We start from the raw sequence: 21,385 nt of genomic DNA on the forward strand, positions 1-21,385 counted from the left end.
GTTTTGTGGACCATGGTCCATATATAGAATAATAATTGCATGATTTTCCAATCACGATACACTAGGACATCAAATTATATCATGAACCATGGTTCATCTTGAATTGTGCAACATGATTAAAAATGATATTCAAATTATGTGTACGTCTACAATTAACAAATTATATTCTTATAAATAAATTGAAAATATATAATATGAAGACACACAATATATTAACTGTATACACATAATTTTTAGACTAAGATCAACAATGTATGGTGAACCTGGTCCATAATATAACAATTGCACTACAACTCTATACATAGCTACTAACCTTGTTTATACATTATTCGTAGTCATATTCAGATAATTAATTTGAGTTAGCTTAATTAATTCCATCACTAATTAAATGTATAAAGAAAAAAAAAATGTAAAGGAGGTGTGGAAAGTCCTCCATTCCCACTCTATATCAAAAATCATCATTAATTCCTTTTTCTTGTTACCTTTTCCTTTTGCCCTTTTACATGGTTGCTTAGTGCTTCTTGTCCCACTTGCCTCTTTCCAATAATTTCTCCCTCATTCCCCCCCTCCAACTTGATTATTGTCTTCTCCAAACTACTCTTACCTCTTCGATATAATCTTTGATTGTGCATGTGAGCACAAAAAATAATTCTGAGTTTTTATATATTAAACTCCATGATTACAATAAGTATCAATAAGGTGTGGGTATAAGATCTTGAATAATCTTCTGATTCTGATCTTCAACGTAACACTCTATTGAAGAGTCCTTTAATGTGACATTTTGTAACTATTGTATTGATTATTGCTTATTAAAAGTTAAGATTGAGTTAATGAATGTAATAAACTAATAATTCATATTTGATATGTACTTGGAAAAATATAGAATATATCACTTGTCCTCTCCTCCCCATCCCCACCCCACCCCACCCCACCCTCATCTAAGTTGGGGAAAGAATTGAAAGAAATTCCTTTGTCATCTTGACCTGTTTAGGCATGGATTATTATTCGAGGATATTGAGTCCCCATTATAATATATATATATATATATATATATATATATATATATATATATATAATCCCTTCAATTCATTCCTTCTTTCAGAATATTTCTCTATCTTTCTAATTTAATTTTGAATTCCATTCTCATTACTAACACCAAATTAAAACAACAACAGCCAATAAAATAGACCTCTCTCTCTCTCTCTCTCTCTCTCTCTCTCTATATATATATATATATATATATATATATATATATATATATATATATATATATATATATATTACTTAGTTATTCAAATATAATGGGGTGAAGGCGGGGTGAGGAGCATGCCCTCGTCTATATCCCCAACCCGACTAAAATAAGAGTAGTTCTCATTATCTTTCCCATTCTTTGAATTTGTTATCCTTTTTTTTTTTTTTTTTTTTTTTTTTTTGTGTGTGTGTCTCCATTAAAGTAGGCAATGCTAATTTTTAATATGTATAATTGTATAAGTATTGGAAAGAAAGAAGGAGAGGACATAGATTCAATTCCTGAAATTTAGTTTGTCACAAAATTTAATTTAGAATTTAATTATGTGGGGTAAAGTTCAATAAAACTAACAAATTGTAAGAATATAAAAAGGGAATTGGCGCTTTAATGGCCTCAACAGGTATTAAGGTACGGCTCCGATCTAGCTAGCTACTAAAATAATTAGGTTTCATACTTCACTAATAATATTATATTAGGTTAATATATAATAATTAAAAATGTGTTTTGGGAACGAATATTTAGGGTTTTTTGTGCATCAATGCAAATGAAAAATTTACCATCATTATTCGAGAGAATACTTTAAATAAACTTCATTTTTGCACACTAAGAAGACTTTTGTGTGTTGAATTCGACTAAAAAGATATAAATGATAGTCAAATTTGTAACATTTTAGTATAAGAATTATGCTTCACTTATTCCGTCATTCTTTTTAGGATGTTTTTTAATCTTATTTTTTGAAATCATTAGATAACGACCTGTTGATAACACATTTTTTAATTGATAACAATGCAAAGTGGGTGTGGCTGCGGCAATATGAATCATTCATCTTTATTTTTATTTTTACATTTTTATATTATAATTATAATTATAATTATAATTATATCCTTCATTTTGTACGTATAACACCTGTGAAACCCTAGCTAATTTTTTTTTTTTTTTGAATGCTGAAACCCTAGCTAATTAATTACTCTTGTTTTGTTTTATTATGGGAAATAATGTTTTGATACCGTACATAAAAGTGACGTGTTATTAAACTAGAAAATGACAGGAGGATATATATATATATATATATATATATATATATATATATATATATATATATATATATATATATATTCACTTTCAAGTTAAAAATTATTATGTGAACTCTCAAGTTATACTTTCACTTTCAAATTATATATTGATGTAGATATTTTTCTTAAGACCCACATAATAGAAATAGCCTATATCATTGTGTGTACATCATATATGGAGTAAAAGTGAGGAAATAAAATTTGAAAGTACGTAGAATTTTTTTTTAATAAGTTGAATATGCATCCATTTGTATTTTTAAAATACGGTATTTTTAAGTATGACATTATATCATTTCCCTTTGTTTTATATGCACTATCAATCTTAGAAACATACATTATTGTTCATGGAGGTAGAAACCCAAACAATTAACACTCCCTAGTCTCTATTAGCCACTCATTGACGTGTCATCTTTTTATTGGATACGCATATTCATAATTAACTCGAGGTAAGGTCAATTAATTCATTAGTAATTCATGGAAATAAATAATTTAAAAAAATATATATTTAGGAATGGTAATTGTAGGGGTAGGAAGCATTTTCAGTACCTAGTTTAATGGGAAACCTAGAAAATAAAATATAACATTTATGCAAATTTTCTTGCAGACGTTATGCCATGGAACCGTGTTTACCATTCATGGTGAACACGGTTCTAACGGTGTTAGTACACCGTTATCTTTTTTTTTTTTTTTTTTTTTTTAATAATTAATTGCAGTGACTTTTCTTCTTTATTTTTACATTTTGTGGTTTCACTTTAATTTGAGGTGAACAAAGATTTCGGACATTCATAAATTATGAATTCATGCCTGCACATTCACTTTGGAACCATGCCTACACATTCCCGTCCGAAATCACGAACATTCATAAATTATGAATCCATGGCTGCACATTCACTTTGGAACCATGCCTACACATTCACTTTGGAACCATGAGATTATGAATTTTCTGTTATAAGATTATGAATTTTCTGTTATGAGATTATGAATTTTCAGTTATGAGATTATGAATTTTCTGTTATGCGATTATGAATTTTCTGTTATGAGATTATGAATTTTCATTACATTCATAATTTCGGACATTCATAAATTATGAATTCATGCCTGCACATTCACTTTGGAACCATGCCTATATATTCCCGTCCGAAATCACGGACATTCATAAATTATGAATCCATGCCTGCACATTCACTTTGGAACCATGCCTACACATTCACTTTGGAACCATGAGATTATGAATTTTCTGTTATAAGATTATGAATTTTCTGTTATGAGATTATGAATTTTCAGTTGTGAGATTATGAATTTTCTGTTATGCGATTATGAATTTTCTGTTATGAGATTATGAATTTTCATAAAATTCATAATCTCATAACAGAAAATTCATAATTTGATCAAACGCGCGCCGTTAACTCCACATCCGCGAAATTTTTTTTTTTTTGGCCTAAAAACGACGTCGTTTTGCCTTGTATTCACCATTCTCGGTGAACACGATTCCATAGCATAATTTGCGATTTTCTTGGTGCCAGGCCACTTGTTGAAAATGAAATGGGTAACATTGTAAATCATGTTTTTTGGGTCCGAATATATTATGGACCCATGCATAAACTCAGGAATTTATCGTGCGCTAAATGTAAGTCTTAAATAAACTTTTAATCTAATAGATTAATGTCTTACGGTATGAAATTTGAATATATTATTATTATATAATTTCTTCGTTCTCAAAAAATTGATTTGATGGATAAGTAGATAATGTTAGCAGTGAGAATGAGATCCATAGAGGTCTGAGATGAATTTTCAAAACTGGGGTAGTCCCCCACAAAGTAAATAATAACCTTAACTTTATCATCATCTCCCAGCCAGCGATTGCACAGTTGTATCTTCCAAATTGCAAAGAACAAAACCTCATGGCTTGCTTCGACAATGGCAGACTTGTCCCTTTCCATTCATCAGCATTACATTTTAAGTTTAATTGGTTTTCTCTTTATTTCACAACATACTATAATATGATTGGTTATCTATTCTTTTATATCCACATGGATATATATACATGAAAAACTTGCCACACCCTCTCTGGCGCTGTAGGGTGTGCGAATGAGTGAAGCATGATTCTCATACTTGGTCGTAATGACTTTAATTCTTGTCAGCACTCTCTCTGGCGAGCCCGTCGCACAAGGTCTTTCTAATGTGGATAACTTCTCTGGTATAGTTTGTCAGCTATTACACATTAACAAAGTTTACCGAGTACATTTCCTTAGGTTAAAAAAAAAAAAGTTTAATATTCACCCTGGCAAGCACCTTCTTTGGTCTAGCCTGTCACAAACAGTCTTTCTAGTGTGGATTACCTCTCCAGTGTGTGGTTTGCGCAAGTTATTACATAGGTTCGGAGTTTACCTTGTGCACTCCCTAGGATACATTTTTTTTTTAATATTCACTACCTTATTTAGGGTGATAAAGCACTCCGACATGAGTTTGTACCTTATTTTTAAGATAATATTTTTGTGATTTATGATTTATTAATATTATTCAAAAGAAAGAAGATATTATGGAATTAAATAAAGGAGAAGTGGAGTTGAGAGTGACCCTTTAAGAGGTTCTCTCCTTTCATTATCCCATCCTCCAAGCTGCCTGCAAGCTTTGTTTCTTGTTTGATTGAGAGAAAAGTTTTCCATGAAAGATCTATCAATCATCAAACTCTCTATGCCCAGAAAGCTGTTTATCCATGATCAAATGATGTCTGTATCATCAATCTCCATCTAACCTGCTTCTTCTCTCTCAGGTAATTGTTATCAACACAACCAAAAACTTCAAGAACAGATCGAAAATGAACCCAAAAGAAAATAGGAATTAAAGGGTTCCAAATTATTCAAACTCCTCTCTCATGTAGCTATGAGTCTTCAATTTTGATCATCTGATCTTTCCATTTTCAGGTTTTTTTTTTTTGGTTCTGCAATTCTGCAAAATTCCATGTCTGAAAGCTACTCTCAACAAGAATTCTACAATAATCCCTGCAGAGAGATGATGATGAGAATTCATGGAGGGTTTGAAGGAGACGCGCCACCGGGATGTGATGACTCCAACGGCGGAATGCTGGCGGAGATGGTGGACAACTACCGGTCTGCGTGGCGGAAATCCGCCGCACAAGTTCTGGAAGAGCAGATCCAAGCTTCCAGCTATGGCGGCAGATCATGGCCTCAGAAAGATAATCCACTCTCATTAAACCAAGCAGTGAGTAATTAATAATAACTATACTAAAACATGTATATATATATATGTCTCATATGGATCAAACTTTAAGAAATTAGGGTTGTATATAATAATAAATATATACACATAAATCTTGTCTTCTTTATTTTTCTGCAACTGTTACCAGTTTTATTGTTCTTGTTAATCTCAACAAATTGACTTCAATTTTCGCAGCTTCCATTGATGAATCTTATCCATGTCAAACCCAGCTCCTCCCCACCACCTCGTACTGCACCGTTTACGTTAGCCGGCACCGATCTATCACCGGAATCCAACCTTATCCATCAAGGATTCCAAGTTGTTAGTCCGCTGATAACCATGGAAGAAGCTCATCAAGGGCTTTCGTTGTCGTTGAAAATGGAGGAGTTTCAGACAAGAAATGGAGGGATTAACAATAATTACTACACTAACCAAGAATTATTACCTTTGGGCACTCATTTTCTTGAAGAACCCAGAAGGGAAATAGAGGTGATGAACGTTATGCAGGTCCGACATCCGAGGTACCTGAAGGCTGCCCAGGAATTGCTTCAAGAATTCTGCTGCCTGGGAAGAGAGCTTCACTTCAAGAATGGCGGGAGGGTGAAGAAGAGGAGTGGGAGTGGAAACCCTAGCTGCGGCGACACGGAAACCGGTAACTCTCCGGCGGCTGAGCGGCCGCCATTATCAGCTGCAGAAAGGTCTGAGATTCAGAGAAAGAAGATCAAGCTGTTAGCTATGCTTGAAGAGGCAAGTCGCCGCTCTTTCAGCCTTTCCTTACTAGATTAATTATATATATATTCTCCTCCTTTTGAAATGAAAGCAATAATGCCATCATGTGAACACAAACTTTACCCATGGAGAGGACAAAATTAAAGTTCTTTATGCATATATACTATAAAAAACACACAAAACTTGATAATCAAACAAAAGAAAGTTGGTTTGATCTTAAAATAATGGACATGACAAGTAATCCAGGCCATCAAATTATAACATTTTCAGATCAAACTGTTGACTCAGTAACGACAAAGTTACAAGTTCTGCCCAGTAGTAATAATGACCTATTGACCATTGGTTTGAGTCAGTCTGTTATGGACAACTTAAGCTGGTCACCTCATTTTTGTCAAGATTTATCATGTACAGTGCAGACCATCAGATAGTAACTGCAAGTTTATTGGTTGTCCCAACTTGAAAGGTTGCAGGTAAGGTTGGGTACATGTCGAGTGTGGGAAGAACATGCCCCCATTATAGGTTGTTTGGGAACCAACTAGGATCCTGATCAGCAAACATTAATCCGTACTGGATTAACATTAAACTATGCTAATCTCCTGCATAAATCTCATTACTTTCATCATCAGCCCGTGGGGGACCATGGGTCTTTCCAATTATCTTTAACATATCCCCTCATTTGTTTAATCAAAAGCATGAATCATTACCACCATTACTCTGCAAAAACCCATTAATCACTTTGCTAGCTAGCTTTAAACCAATGATGATGCTAACTAAAACAGTGAAAAAAACAAAAATAAAAACACAGGTTGAAGATCGGTACGTGCGTTACCGGGAGCAGATGGGGGTGATGGTGAGCTCGTTCGATTCGGTGATGGGATGCGGCGCGGCGGCGCCGTACATGGGGTTTGCGCAGACGGCGATGTCGAGGCATTTCCGGTGCCTGAAGGACGGTATAGTGAGTCAGCTCCGGGAGACTTACAGAGCTCTGGGGGAGAAGAAGCAAGGCGGCGTTGCAGGGAGTTATGGGTTGACGAAAGGGGAAACGCCGAGGCTGAAACTGCTAGACCAGAAGCTGAGGCAACAGAAAGGTGCTTTGAACCAGATGGGAATGCTTCTGGACTCTGAGCCATGGCGGCCGCAAAGAGGGCTGCCGGACCGGTCCGTTAACGTCCTGAGATCGTGGCTTTTCGAGCATTTTCTTAACCCGTAAGTCTTTCTTTCTGTCTATCTTGTTTTTGTGTGATTCCCAGAAGTGAAAATTAAGGATTCTTGTAATGTGGTCTTCCAGGTATCCGAGTGAAGCAGACAAGGTTTTGTTGTCTCGCCAAACTGGTCTGTCCAAAAATCAGGTGCCCATTAATTCTCACATATCTCTGTATGATGAACCCCATTTATAGCTTCATTATATATATATATATGAGTTAATACCATCTGAGGTCCTCTGAGTATAGTGATTTTGCCACATTTAGTCCTAAACTTTCAAAGTGACCATATATGGTCCTTCGACTTTCAAATTTAATGGTCTAAGTTAACCACCCATGGTCCTTCAACTATTAAATTTTAACCAACCATGGTCCTTTCAAGAGGACCACAGCTGGTTAAATTTCAAAACTTGAAGGACTATAAGTGGTTAACTTGGACCACGAATGGTTAAGTTTAAAAGTCGAAGGACCACAGATGGTCAATTTGAAAGTTTAGGACTAAAAACGTGGCAAAACCACTATACTCGGAGGACCTCAGATGGTATTAACACTCTTCCGAGTATAATGGTTTTGCCACGTTTAATCCTAAACTTTCAAATTGACCGGTCTTCGACTTTCAAATTTAACCATCTCTAGTTTAAGTTAACCACTCATGATCCTTCAACTATTAAATTTTAACCAACCATGGTCCTTTCAAGAGGACCACAACTGGTTAACCAACCACCAACCATGGTCCTTTTAAGAACTGGGAACTATCTAGTGCACGTCACGTGTCTTTCGGTAAATGTTTTATATGTGCAAGTAGTTGGTCACACCTTTACAAGTAAAAAGTGCAGGTAAAATCAATTAAAAATGTACCTATTTTCACCTGCATGTAATTTTGCCTCGTGCACCGGATAGTTTGCAGTTCTCTCCTGGGCACGCCATTGGCACCTGAACACGAGTCTATATATATATATATATATATATATATATATATATATATATATATATATATAGTAGGGCGGACTCTAATAAGTTATTCTTTTTCCCAGTAACTACATCAAAATTTTGTATTTAAGAGTAAAAATTGAGGATATAGAGTGGGAGTACACGTAGTATTTTCTAGACGGCAGTAAATGATGATGGGTTGTTGTTTGATTTACTGCAGGTTTCAAATTGGTTTATTAATGCTAGGGTAAGGCTGTGGAAACCCATGGTGGAAGAAATGTACGAACAAGAAACTAAAGAAGAAGAAAACGCACAGACACCGATGCCGCGTGACGACGATGATGATAATAGTAAGGAAATTACTGCGACAACATCGACTACGCCGACGACGACAACAACGTTACCGTCGGCTGCAGCGACAAAAAGATGCCAATTCAATGCCACGGAAAACGACTCCTCACGAACTAACATCATCAATAATTATGCAGCCCAGTACGCCGCCTCGGGAAACCAAGTCACGATGATTAATGGTAACACCGCCGCCGTGCCGCCCCCTGTGAGCCTATCTTTCGCGGCAGCGGCGGCTCCGGTGGTGGATTGTGGCGGTGGGTTCGGGACTCCGGCGACAGGTGACGTGTCCCTAACTTTGGGACTTCGGCACCCAGAAAATAGTGTAACTATTACAAACTTTGGGGCCTATTAAATATATTTTTAGTACTAAAACACAAAATGGCTACAAAAATTATATATATATATAATTCGTGAATAATTTGGGTTTTGTAATTGACATATAACTCTTAGTTGTAAAATTAAAGTGAAAATTGTATTTTGTTGTTCGTTATCGTTACACAATCAAGATTCATTGTCTAAAACCATATATGTATTATACAAATTTCGATCTATACAAACATACTAAAGGGTTTAAAATAAATACAAAAAATGTACAAAGGAATGAATAATAGTGACAAAAATAACACTTGGGTCATGGCCAATCTAAGCAAAAGGGAAGCATACAAGGTGTCGATCAGCACCATACCAACTCGCACCAAACTTAACCAATTTTTTTTTTTTTTTAATTGCACAAGTTGTACGTTGTACCATTAACTATACTCGATGCAAACTAACACGGTATTGATTGGCACCTTAGACTCCTTTTCCAATCATGAATTTACATAACCAAAAAGTAGTGCTTTTTTGGAGTTGAATTATTGTGAGCTTTCTTGCTGGTTTGTAGATACTGAACTACTGTTCAGTGTTAAGCAAAGATGAGCTTTAACTGGCCTGTGATCAGAGCTGTGGATATTGTCTATGGATTCATATGAATGCAAAGTCGCATTTATGTCACTGCTGTGTATCTTGAACAATATTCTGTCGGTCCATGATGGTACTCTAACCTGCACTTATTTAAAATATACATTCATAAATACTCAAACTATATATATATAATGTAAAATAATTAAAAATTCCAGTCAAATTGATCGAATTATTGTCTCTTGATAACCACAAGGTTCCAAATTCAACTTTCAATCACAGCAGTTTGTATTGACATCACTACAGGTCGTGGGGAGAGGTTTATCCAATATACACGTTCGATTAGTGACTACAGTTATTTTCCTTTGTAAATCAAAAAAAAAAAATTAAATTAAAAGTAAAATGAAAATTGGAAAGAGATGATGACCTTGTGACTGGTATCATAGCTGCTGCTGCCAATATCATATTTGTAAGTAGGTTTGAAAGCCAATGCCCCTTCATAATATCCATTGAAAATCTCCCCTCTTTCAGCCTCTTGTAATAATTGGTCTCTGCTAGTTAGCATCTACAACAATTATTAAAAAAAAAAAAATTATATATATAGATTTCTAATCAAGTGAGAACAATCTTAATATCCGAACTGCGAACTTGTGAAGGATTACACCACACTAATTACAAGATTGCACTCCAAGGTCGTCCATGTCTGGCAGCAGTAACAGTGCAATCGTATAGTAGTTGCGGTGCAATCCTTCACAAGTTCACAGTTTACAAGTGCTGGCCAGATTAGTTTTTCGGTACAAGAGGGGGTTCAAGGTGTTGTGGTATGTACTACTTACTTTGTGAAGGTCTCCGTGAATCAAATCTCTAGCAGGATAAGTCTTGATTCCTTGCAATCTATAGTTTAGGTCTCCCAACCATACTGTAACTTTGGCAGGCCTTGCATATGGGTTCCAATTCTTGGAGAAGAGGGAGTCTGATATCTTCTTCAATTCCAAATTCCTCTCTTCCACATTGTGTGCATGTGCTACAATATAATCAAAGTACCCTCACATTTAAATAATTAATAACCTTAATCTAGTTTTCATGCATCAATGTTAAATGATCTGTTCTTGAACTCGGGTGTATGTGTATGTGTCTTATGTTGTGAGTTTTTGTATCTTGTGTAATGAAATTCTGTACCTAAAACAAATTAGTAATTGTATCTTCTGTTATGAATTTCTGTGTCTGTTGGAAAGTTTTGTGCCGAACACAAATTATTGTACCTAAATCAGATTTTAAAAATAAGTAAACATATAACATGTGTATATGTCTTGTGTTTTGAATTCTGTATTTCGTTATTTCGATTTAGAACCCATAATGCTATGTGGACCTGGTCGATGATATAAATTGTCACGTTTTAATCATAAAATATTGAAAAAAATTTACCGGATAAATGACAAGAAACGAAGACCATGGAGATTCCCTTGTAGCTAACTCTAATAGCCACAGCTCCTTTCTTTCTCCTTATCAACCCTCCAAATCCTCCTATGCTGTGCATATCCACTTTTAACTCTGCAAATTAAGCACTAAATTATTACTCTATATTCTCGCCAATACTCTTTTGGTCAAATTTATCATACATGATTCGCTTTATTTTTTCTTTGTGAACTATCATACAGGCGGGGCCAGTGTTTATCCAATGCAAAATCTTAAATAGTGATTGTGAATTTGTCTCCGTATAAAAAAAAAAATTAGTGTAATAATTAAAATACTAATATGTATACACATATTTTACCTCCGATGTTTGGCGCCAAATTCTTGGGTCCAAAAATGTAGAGCTGCAGAGATTGCATCACTGCTTTTCCTATTAGCCTTCATCATATCAACCAATTGGGTAAACAAAATTAAAACTTGTGTTATAGCTAAAAATTTGAATTTAATGAAAAAAACTTAATGATCAAAGACAATATTAGACGTTATATTAAAAAAAAAAAATAGTGGAGAAGGACCCACTATAGACCAACATTGATTTGGCATGTTGTGTGAGTCTAATTTCAAAAACCCATCTAGTACGTAAAGTTTAATGAAAAGCTAACTTATAGGAGAAGTCATGTATATTATATCCATGGATGAAAATGACCTTAATTATATACTCCGTATTATTAATTATGTAATAAGAGAGCCTTAATTGGGTAGAGAATTTTGTTTTATATTTTGTTTCAATTGGAAAGTTTGACTGTTTTCATCTTATACCAACCATGCCGGCCTAATATTGTCCACACATTTTCCCTAATAACTTAATCTAATAATAAAACATTATAATAACAATAAAAATAATAAAAATTATATGATGCCAATTAGCACTAAATGACTAAGATACTAAGCCCAATCAATTGATCCCCAAGTAATTAATCAGTTGGACTCAAGCTCTGTTTGGCAGAGCTTATTTAGGAGCTTATAGCTTATTTTAAGCTCCTAATAAGCTATAAACTCTGGTTGGTAATGTTCTCAAAATAAGCTCGTAACTTAAAATAAGTTCTTAACTTCTTAACTTTTTTTCCATCTTTTCAGTTAAGTTTGCCAAACAGAGCCTCAAACAGAGTGCTTGACTACTAACCCTCGAGCCGAGCATTTGAGTAGACATGGGGACAGAACTCTAGTACACCATTAAAGACACTAATCTTTTGCGAATCTCGGCCCTTAATGCCCAAAAATCGAGCATATATATGTATGAATATAATCACCTTAGAATTTCCTAAAAAATATAAAGACAATATAATTAAGCAATTAAGAAAAATGATTGAGGTAGAAAGCTTAGCTTACATATGAATATCAGAAAGGGCATTCTTCAACAATCTGGAAATATTAATCCGAGGAACCTCTTGCAGACCAATCACTAGTAGATCAAATTCTCTGTTCCCTTCCACTAGTTTTTCTATGTCCTCCATACTCACCTTCACCATAGCAGAATAAATCAATTAATAAATAAATAAATACATAAACAACCTTAAAAAAATAATAATGCAAACCTGTCCATTCATATTCCAAGTAATGATGCACATGCAGAGATCCGATCTGCCGGAGAATTCGCACCGGTTGTCGACTCCGACCGTCTTTATACCTTCATGGCTGGCATCATCGGAGCTGTTAAGGATTCCCATTGCCGGTTTTTTCTTCACCCTGTGCTTTCTTCTGCAAGAGAAATGTACAGACAACCTTAATTAATATGCATACTCACTACTGGAAATAGCAATAAAGGTTTTTCCGGATATCAAAAGTGGTCGGAGCAAGGCTTTGGACTTGAAAATCACTTTCAGGTGGTCGGAAATTTCATAATTTCCAGTAGTGACTGTACAGGAATTCTGCAGAATATACATACATTGATGAGAATAGTTTAACGCATAGCCCTTCCATTGTTGACGATTATAGAACTGAGAAAGCTTCAATGGAACTGCAGAACTGATATGAAGAAGAGGGTTTGGAGGGGTTTATATATGAATGCATGCAGGAAGTCTTGGGCGGTGGAAAACTGATCTGAGGATGTTTTGCGCGGTTTGATTATTAGTTGTTTACTTGTATCTGCGAAACAACGTTAGGTTTGGAGGGGTTGACATTTATGTGTAGAGCGTTAAATCAAGAATGATCTAGCGATCCGCCAACCCCACACGCACTTTTTTTCCGTTATCAGCAACCAAACATCTTCAACAGTTTGAATAATTTGGCTTTTCCATCCCTTGAAAAAGTGAAAATGTGACTCTTGGGGTGTCTATCTAGCAAAATATATAGAAATATCAACTTACTTTTGAATTGGTCGATTAGATGAGTTGTATCCCAGGACAATTGTTGATTCCTTTGATTTATGGGAAAGCCCGCAGGCAGGCCGCAATCCCATCCGAAGGTGTGCTCTAGAATTTTCATAGTTGACTGGTCAAATTAAGAAAGCTAATAAGTAATAAACAGATTTCACAACAAGAATTCAATTTGAAACCGGCCTTATTGTGGTTTCAACTGTTTGATCAACTTGGCTGGGAGAAAGCACTATTGATATTGCACTGCTAAGACCCTAATTGTCCGACGAACTTGGCTAGGATGACCATAGCTGATTGGCTCAAATCAAGAATGTCAATAAACTGCTTCCAAAGAGAGTCAAAGTTGGAATCGTGATTACCAAGACAACTATCTGACAAATTTGGGTGCAATTGTTAATTGTGTTACTACATGTGGTTGGGGCTAACCCAATTAACCGAATGAGTTGTATACTTGGTCCGCGAGTTATCATATTCCGTACTCATACTTTCCGCAAAGAGAGTCAAACTTGGAATCTTTTGATTACCAAGACAACTAGTCAATTAATTTGACCCAATAATGAGGGGTATACTTGATCCGCGAGTTATCATGTTCTGTACTCCTCTCGATGCCCTTTGCTATACCAAAAACACTAGTGATAATTAGAAGACTCAATTAAAAAACTAGTCCAATAAGTAGAAGAACACATATATTAAACTTAAATATCATTCCGTGATTTGTTCTAGAAATGATGTAAGATTGTATTATTAGAGCTTAACAATGGAGTTTACCGATTGATCATATCATTAATGGAGAAGTCAAAGTCTTGGTTCGACACGATTGTTCATATCATTAAATGAGATTAACAGAACTTTATGGAGAATTTGAGTTTTGAATAATAATTAAGCAAAGTTGTTAAGTCGTGTTGAAGTTTTAGTCCTCAATTGTTTTGACCTAAGAAGGCACGAGGGAGACGCAATTATTTGAGAAACGGAAGACAAGAAAGCTAAAGAATGTGCAGGCTAAGCGTGAACCGCAAAAACAAATTGTACTGTTTAACAAACACTTATAAACGTACGCCTGCCTTGACAACAATTGTTCACCAAATGTCTTGTCTTCAAGGATGTCTTGAGACTTTAGTTTTATGTTAGGCCAATAGTCCTGCCTAGCTTGCCGGGCCAACCTTTTTTTTTTTTCTTTTTTTTTTTTTTTTGTTCTTGGATCTTAGGCCCAAACATGAACCCATAGATGTCATCTTAAGTGTATTTACTTAAGGTCCACTATTATTCGCTATTTCCAAAATGATTTTTTAAAAAAAAAAAATTATCCACTTTTACTTCTTGAAATATTTTTTTTGAAAGTACTTCTTGAAATATAGAACAAGTATAAGTTTAATCTCTAAGGCTGAATTAATTATAAATGTGATTATTTTCGTCTCTTGAATTACCGAAATAACCACTCATCAAAGTTGAAATGTTGGTCTCTCTATATATATCTATGATGGACCAAAATAACTAATGACTAATTAATGGTTAAATTTACAATTCCGGGACAAATTTTACACTTGTTCTGTAACTCAAAAATTAAAAGTATAAATTTTCTTTTTAAAAAAAATTTAAATAAACTTTTATACTTGTAGCCAAACTACAAATAAAAAAGTGTATTATTGCTAAAAGATGTTAATTGAAGAGGGAAGAATTTTAATCACTATATCGAAAGTTTGAACTTATTTCTATGCGCATTGTGTACTAATTTACTAGGTAGCGTACACATATGGGTTGGTTTTAACTTGTAAGATTATAAAAATTTGCTCGTGCAACATCGTGTAAACTTTGTTTAATCTTTGGAGAAGAAAACGTTGTACGTCCTAAGCAACCAAAGGATATCAATGGGACGAAGAAATCTATACAAAAATCCCCCACGTTGTTTCAATTCTTTCCACCCTCGCCTGCACTGTTATTGTACTTCTCTTTGATCTTTTCTCTGTCATCTCCATGGCCGGCAGCGAGGCGGCGGCGCCGCTTCTGGAGCACACTAACAACCACAATGGCGAGGTGGGAAAGCAGCCTGCACGGCTGAAGGGGAAGAAGATCAGAGAGTTCGGAGATGAATCCAAGAAGCTATGGACGATTGCCGGGCCGGCCATTTTCACCGTCATTTGTCAGTACTCTTTGGGTGCTCTTACCCAGACCTTCGCCGGCCAAGTCGGCGAGCTTGAACTCGCCGCTGTTTCCGTCGAGAACTCCGTCGTCGCCGGCCTTGCTTATGGGGTCATGGTAAATTCATTTATTTTTGCTTCTATTCATCATAATTCACTACTGGAAATTATGAAATTTCCTCCGACCACCTGAAAGTGATCTTTAAATCAAGTTGATACCAAAAAGTGATCGGAAATAGCAACAAATGTTTTTCCGGATACCAAAAGTGGTCGGAACAAAGTTTTCGACTTGATTTAAGATCATTTTCAGGTGGTCGGAAATTTCATAATTTTCAATAGTGATTTTAAAGATCAAATTTTTATCACTTTTAGTCCTAATGTATAGTAAATGAATGTGCAGCTGGGAATGGGAAGTGCATTGGAGACATTGTGTGGGCAAGCATATGGGGCAGGGAAGATGAGTATGTTGGGTATATACATGCAAAGATCATGGGTTATATTGCTCACAACTGCCTGTTTTTTGGTTCCCATTTATGTCTTCTCTCCTCCAATTCTCCACCTTATTGGACAGACCCAAGAAATCTCCAAAGCCGCCGGTCTGTTCTTGCTTCATTTCCTTCTTTTTCGATTCCGAAAATTATATTACATGCACTCTCATTTTCCATTCCCTATTAACTTAGCATATTGATTATTATATAGGGAGTAACCTAGCTGAGTTATTAGTAGGGTAGCTGGTTTAATTTGATAACCACAAACTTTTAAGTTCAATTTGACTTCTTATGAGAATTGTCTATTAATTTTCTCAGTTTGTACTAATCAACTATAAACTTTCTCAAAAATCAGGTCATATGACTATAGTTTCTAACTCGAAAGAATAGTGTTTTTGTTCCTATATTTTTATGGAATGACAAATTTTTTTTTTGTTATGAAATGACAATTTTAAATCTCCAATTAATGTACCTTTTAATTTATAGATGAGTCAATACTTTGACCCTTTAATTTTTCAAAGGTTACAATTAGCCTGGTGGCCTACCTATATCTACCTCAACTAACCCTTTGCTTCCATATTTAATTATGAGTACAAGTGGAGACTACCAAAGATTTGTGGATCCAATCAAAGAATTTTAGTTTCTTTTAAATAAAACTTTGATATCAAACTTAATGAATTGACATAGTTTAACTATAAATGAGATAAAGATACATATAAAATATATTTCATAAACTATCAAATATATATATATATATATATATATATATATATATATATATATATATATATATATATATTTGTGGTCTAGTGGCATGAAATGACTCTTTAAATTGGAAATCATGGGTTGGACCACTCGAGTGACAAACACTTGAAGGATCAAAAGCGGACAAACTCAATCTTCTACCAAATCAAAGTAATGTAGGGTAATCTATCTAGCACACACCCAATAGTTGTTCAGATTGTTGGATTTGGTAACTAAAAGGTTTTAAACTCAACTCTTAGTGGGAGTGGCCTGTTGGCCTTCTCGGTTTCTGGTAAATCAAAGATTAAAGCAATGCCTTGACTAAATAAAACCTTGTAAACAAAAAGTTGAGTGTTTAATAATGTTTGCTTGCAAAATTGACATCCTAAGTTAATGCAGGAAAATTTTCGTTATGGATGATACCACAACTATTCGCATATGCCCTCAACTTCCCAGTCCAGAAATTCCTGCAATCCCAGAGGAAAGTTCTGGTAATGGCATGGATTTCAGCAGCAGTGCTTCTGCTACACGCCTTCTTCAGCTGGCTGCTCATAATCAAGCTGAACTGGGGACTAGTAGGCGCAGCAGTCACCCTCAACTCTTCATGGTGGCTCATAGTCATTCTGCAGATCATTTACATCTTCGTCACCAAATCCGATGGCGCCTGGACCGGGTTCTCGTGGCAGGCGTTTCACGACTTGTTCGCCTTCATCAAGCTCTCACTGGCATCTGCAGTCATGCTCTGGTACATACCTGTACACTACTGGAAATTGTGGAATTTCCGACCACCTGAAAGTGATCTTAAATCAAGTTGAAAGCAAAAAGTGGTCGGAAATAGCAGCAAAGGTTTTTCCGGATACCAAAAGTGGTCGGAAACAAGGCTTTCAACTTGATTTAAGATCACAGGTGGTCGGAAATTTCAGAATTTCCAGTAGTGGCATTTCCTGTTCGTTTCTTGTCAAATGATCTGTGTTTTGATATGTAACGATACGTGGAATTGATTAATTGCAGCTTGGAGTTTTGGTACTTGATGGTGATCATTGTGATAGCGGGTCGATTGGAGAACCCTTTGGTCCCGGTTGATGCCCTTTCTATCTGGTAATGCGTTAGGTCATGGGTTAAACTAGCTAATGGACTGGATTCAGTCTTTTTGGTTTTAGATTATAATAACGATCTGCGATTTTATATATGCAGCATGAACCTTCTAGGATGGAGTGCAATGATTTCAATTGGATTTAATGCAGCCATAAGGTGAATCTTTTAGCAATTAATTAACATTCATGCCTCAATTGATCTGCTTTATGGCCTGATCCCATTGTTGATTCATGGATTTTGCAGTGTGAGAGTGTCGAATGAACTTGGAGCTGGGAATCCAAGCATAGCGAAATTTGCAGTGCTGGTAGTTTCCATTACATCCGTGGCGATTGGAGCTGTTGTTATGGTCGTCGTGCTTGCAACGAAGAATATTTTCCCATCCCTTTTCACCAACAGCGACGCTGTGGCTAAGGAAACTACAAAGCTCGCGGTTTTGCTGGCCTTGTCATGTCTGTTGAACAGCCTCCAACCCGTCTTATCTGGTCTGTTTCAACTAAAAGACTAAGCTGACATTGAGACTGTACATTAATTATTTATATATATTATGTTCGACGATCAGAATACTCGAATGCAAGCTTGATTGATGGTTTATTTCATGGTTCATCAGGGGTTGCCGTTGGAGCTGGATGGCAGTATATTGTAGCATATATCAACATTGGATGTTACTACATTGTGGGGTTGCCTGCTGGAATTCTGTTGGGATTTACATTTGACTTTGGTGCAACGGTATAACTATGTTCCTAGGAATCACTTAACAGACATCCTAGTTGTGTCTTTTGTATGTCCATACAGATTGTTACATAAATTTCGTGATTGCAGGGAATCTGGGGTGGGATGATTGGAGGAGTGTGCTTGCAGACCATCATACTCATAGTGATTGTCTCAATCACAGATTGGAATAAAGAGGTAATCCTCTCCCTATACTTAATCCGCTAATATTATTAATTATGAGTGTTTAAGGATCAAAGTACAATTATCTAACAAGAGAAGAGCAAAGTAAAACTACGCAATGTTGCAGAAGACGCTAGGCGCTAGTCAGGTTCTTAGCGTTTAGAGTATCTAAGTGGCCAAGTAATCTGAGTATATCGTCCCCATTTTGTTAGACTGTTATAATTTTACAAACTAGTCAACTACATATGTTAGATGGTTAGTTGAGTACATGGCTGGATGAATATAGAAGAGGAGCAACCCAAAAAGCAAAAAAACACTCGGCTGAGTTGGGCGCCGACTCGACTAAGTTAGGCGCCCAACTTGGCACTTAGAGCGTCTGGTCAGTCGACTGATTAAAAGTCGTCTAGGGCAATCCAGAAGGCAAAAAGACACTCGGCTGAGTTGGGCGCCGACTCGACCAAGTTAGGCGCCCAACTTGGCACTTAGAGCGTCTGGTCAGTCGACCGATTAAAAGTCGTGAGGGCAACCCAGAAGGCAAAAAAAACACTCGACTGAGTTGGGCACGGACCCGACCTAGTTAGGTGCCCAACTTGGCACTTAGAGCGTCTGGTCAGCCGGCCGATTAAAAGTCGCATAGGGCTGAAATTGCATCGGCCTAGGTTAATCTTATATTCGATATTCCAATCCGGAACATTAATTAGATGATGTTGTGTTTTTATGGATGTGCAGGCCAGTCTTGCAGATGTTCGTGTTAAACGTTGGGGAGGGGCAATTGCAAACAGTTAAAAGTGTCATGAAAATCACAGAAGACCAGATTGCAGCTCAGTTTAGGTGTTATGAACCAACTGCAGTCTATAAATTGTCTTTTTTTTTTTCTTTTTTTTGAATTATTAATTTCTTGATGGAGAAGATCCGCACGGCATTAGATATGATCTGTTAATTAGGGTCACTTTTGCAATAAGTTATCTAATTTAAGAAATCATAAATTATAATTTGAATTTCTAATAAGTGATCAAATTTTAGGAATCATAAATTTTTATCAATGTGATGGATGTAGGGGTGTGCAAACTTCGATGAAAGTTCGATTAACCGATCGAATCGAAGAATTTCGGTTAACCGTTCTTTAACCGAAAAATTTTGATTCGCTTAATGGTTAATGAGTTTGCAAAATTTCGATTAACGGTTAATTTGGTTCGAAAATATTGATTAATCGAAATTTTAAATATATATATAAATAATTAAATATATATATATATATATATATATATATATATATATATATATATATATATATATATATATATATATATATATGATGTTTGGACTTTATAATTTGTACTTTATATTTGTAGTGTTGTTATGGTATTGTCATTATTGTATTTATATATTTTCTTATGAATTTATTATTATGAGTATTATTTTAATTGAATTTATTATTATAAGTATTATTTTAAAGATTTAAAATTTTAGCTTAAAAAATTTGGTCAATCGGTTATCTGAAAAAAAAAAAATTAGTTCTGTTAATTCGGTAATACAAAGTTCGATTCGGTTAACGATTAACCCTTTAAAAACTTCAGTTAAAACGGGTTCGGCTAACTGAACAGTTAACTGATTGCACACCCCTAGATAGGTGGTATAAATTTGTATCAATGTGATAGATGGTATATCCAGATGTAAAGGAAGTGTTTGAGAAATGGTTGATTATCCATTTTTCAACTTATTTGACCAACTTTGATTGTTTGATTTAGTTTTTTTTTTTTTTTTTTTTTTTTTTTTTTTTTTTAGTTAAATAGCTAAATTTGGTGTTTGGTAAAACAACTTTTTTTATTGACTTTTGCCATAAACAATTGATCGAAATAAAAAATGCTGCTATGAGTTGTGTTTCCATTCACCTTGTTGATTTTTTATTTTAAGACTAATTTTCTCATTGTGATTTCACCACAAGAACACATGAAAATCTAACTCAATAACGAAATTGAAGAAAGTTAAAAGTCTTTTTTACATATATTGTCTACAACAAAAATTGAGCAGTAGAAGTCTTGAATAACATAGAAAATCAAACTCAAAAAAAAAAAAAAAAAAAAAAAAAAAAAAGATGAAAATAATTTTTGTATTGAGATTCCAATTACAAAATTGAACGGCATGCAGAAGCACAAAACACGCAAATTCAAACTTAAATATGAAAGAGAAGAATATGCCATTTTCGTACCAAGATTTTCTACAGCAAAATCGAGCAATGGAAGTAATGAACACACTTTTGCTCATTTTTTTATTTTTATTTTTTGGATTAAGTCTTTGCTTGCTTCATGATTTTTGTGCTTAAATAATTAAATTTATCATTTATTCATTGAAGGATAGCCTTATGCATGCTTTGAATACCTTTTGATGTGTTTTGATTGGTTCTTTTGATGTTAGCAAACCATTGCAAAAGCAAAGCAAAATATTGCAAAATTATAGTTTTCTCCCAAAAAGACATATGTTTAGTATTATGATCATATTTTGTTGTAGGATTGTCTAATTGGAATGATTTTGGCAGCATTGGAAAGATAACTCAAGGACTACAACTCTTTTGAAGAACACAAACTCAAATT

The 21,385-nt window shown here is 35.0% G+C and overlaps 3 protein-coding genes across 6 annotated transcripts; 2 read left to right on the plus strand and 1 right to left on the minus strand.

The window, feature by feature from the left end:
* Positions 1 to 4,830: 4,830 nt before the first annotated feature.
* LOC109152955 (BEL1-like homeodomain protein 2) lies at positions 4,831 to 9,239 on the plus strand. 2 transcript variants are annotated; one of them, XM_019300662.1, is made up of 7 exons: positions 4,831 to 5,096; positions 5,253 to 5,544; positions 5,737 to 5,775; positions 5,827 to 6,288; positions 7,076 to 7,476; positions 7,559 to 7,619; positions 8,623 to 9,239. In XM_019300662.1, exons 2-7 carry the CDS (start codon positions 5,284 to 5,286, stop codon positions 9,103 to 9,105), a joined length of 1,707 nt encoding a protein of 568 aa, XP_019156207.1. In that variant the 5' UTR covers positions 4,831 to 5,096; positions 5,253 to 5,283; the 3' UTR covers positions 9,106 to 9,239. The 2 variants fall into 2 exon arrangements, with proteins under 2 accessions (XP_019156207.1, XP_019156206.1); XM_019300661.1 differs by having other exon boundaries at positions 4,832 to 5,096; positions 5,737 to 6,288.
* Positions 9,240 to 9,361: 122 nt separating this feature from the next.
* Positions 9,362 to 13,381, minus strand: LOC109152960 (type IV inositol polyphosphate 5-phosphatase 11). Of its 2 annotated transcripts, none has more exons than XM_019300668.1 (8): positions 13,012 to 13,381; positions 12,662 to 12,821; positions 12,456 to 12,586; positions 11,428 to 11,504; positions 11,079 to 11,204; positions 10,490 to 10,677; positions 10,081 to 10,218; positions 9,362 to 9,796 (listed from the first exon to the last, which is right to left on the minus strand). In XM_019300668.1, the coding sequence occupies exons 1-8, from the start codon at positions 13,044 to 13,046 to the stop codon at positions 9,608 to 9,610; spliced, it is 1,044 nt and encodes a 347-aa protein (XP_019156213.1). In that variant the 5' UTR covers positions 13,047 to 13,381; the 3' UTR covers positions 9,362 to 9,607. The 2 variants fall into 2 exon arrangements, with proteins under 2 accessions (XP_019156213.1, XP_019156212.1); XM_019300667.1 differs by having other exon boundaries at positions 12,662 to 12,824; positions 13,012 to 13,380.
* Positions 13,382 to 15,289: 1,908 nt separating this feature from the next.
* On the plus strand, positions 15,290 to 19,820 carry LOC109152957 (protein DETOXIFICATION 33). 2 transcript variants are annotated; one of them, XM_019300665.1, is made up of 10 exons: positions 15,290 to 15,361; positions 15,395 to 15,694; positions 15,977 to 16,172; positions 17,208 to 17,553; positions 17,820 to 17,906; positions 18,003 to 18,059; positions 18,147 to 18,385; positions 18,511 to 18,629; positions 18,723 to 18,809; positions 19,524 to 19,820. In XM_019300665.1, exons 2-10 carry the CDS (start codon positions 15,413 to 15,415, stop codon positions 19,578 to 19,580), a joined length of 1,470 nt encoding a protein of 489 aa, XP_019156210.1. In that variant the 5' UTR covers positions 15,290 to 15,361; positions 15,395 to 15,412; the 3' UTR covers positions 19,581 to 19,820. The 2 variants fall into 2 exon arrangements, with proteins under 2 accessions (XP_019156210.1, XP_019156209.1); XM_019300664.1 differs by lacking the exon at positions 15,290 to 15,361 and having other exon boundaries at positions 15,384 to 15,694.
* The last annotated feature ends 1,565 nt before the right edge of the window (positions 19,821 to 21,385 follow it).

Source organism: Ipomoea nil, unplaced genomic scaffold (genome assembly GCF_001879475.1).
Source record: "Ipomoea nil cultivar Tokyo-kokei standard unplaced genomic scaffold, Asagao_1.1 scaffold2480, whole genome shotgun sequence".
Taxonomy (NCBI): domain Eukaryota; kingdom Viridiplantae; phylum Streptophyta; class Magnoliopsida; order Solanales; family Convolvulaceae; genus Ipomoea; species Ipomoea nil.

Excerpts from the sequence above, each read along its gene's own strand:
- LOC109152955 (XM_019300661.1), top strand. The coding sequence starts at position 5,284 with ATGTCTGAAAGCTACTCTCAACAAGAATTCTACAATAATCCCTGCAGA. Across the intron at positions 6,289-7,075 it reads TGTTAGCTATGCTTGAAGAG|GTTGAAGATCGGTACGTGCG; the intron begins GCAAGTCGCCGC and ends ATAAAAACACAG. Across the intron at positions 7,477-7,558 it reads TTCGAGCATTTTCTTAACCC|GTATCCGAGTGAAGCAGACA; the intron begins GTAAGTCTTTCT and ends GTGGTCTTCCAG.
- LOC109152960 (XM_019300667.1), bottom strand. The coding sequence starts at position 13,046 with ATGGAAGGGCTATGCGTTAAACTATTCTCATCAAT. Across the intron at positions 12,587-12,661 it reads CTTGGAATATGAATGGACAG|GTGAGTATGGAGGACATAGA; the intron begins GTTTGCATTATT and ends GCTATGGTGAAG. Across the intron at positions 11,505-12,455 it reads GCCCTTTCTGATATTCATAT|GCTAATAGGAAAAGCAGTGA; the intron begins GTAAGCTAAGCT and ends GATATGATGAAG.
- LOC109152957 (XM_019300665.1), top strand. The coding sequence starts at position 15,413 with ATGGCCGGCAGCGAGGCGGCGGCGCCGCTTCTGGAGCACACTAACAAC. Across the intron at positions 17,554-17,819 it reads GCATCTGCAGTCATGCTCTG|CTTGGAGTTTTGGTACTTGA; the intron begins GTACATACCTGT and ends GATTAATTGCAG. Across the intron at positions 18,386-18,510 it reads CCTCCAACCCGTCTTATCTG|GGGTTGCCGTTGGAGCTGGA; the intron begins GTCTGTTTCAAC and ends ATGGTTCATCAG.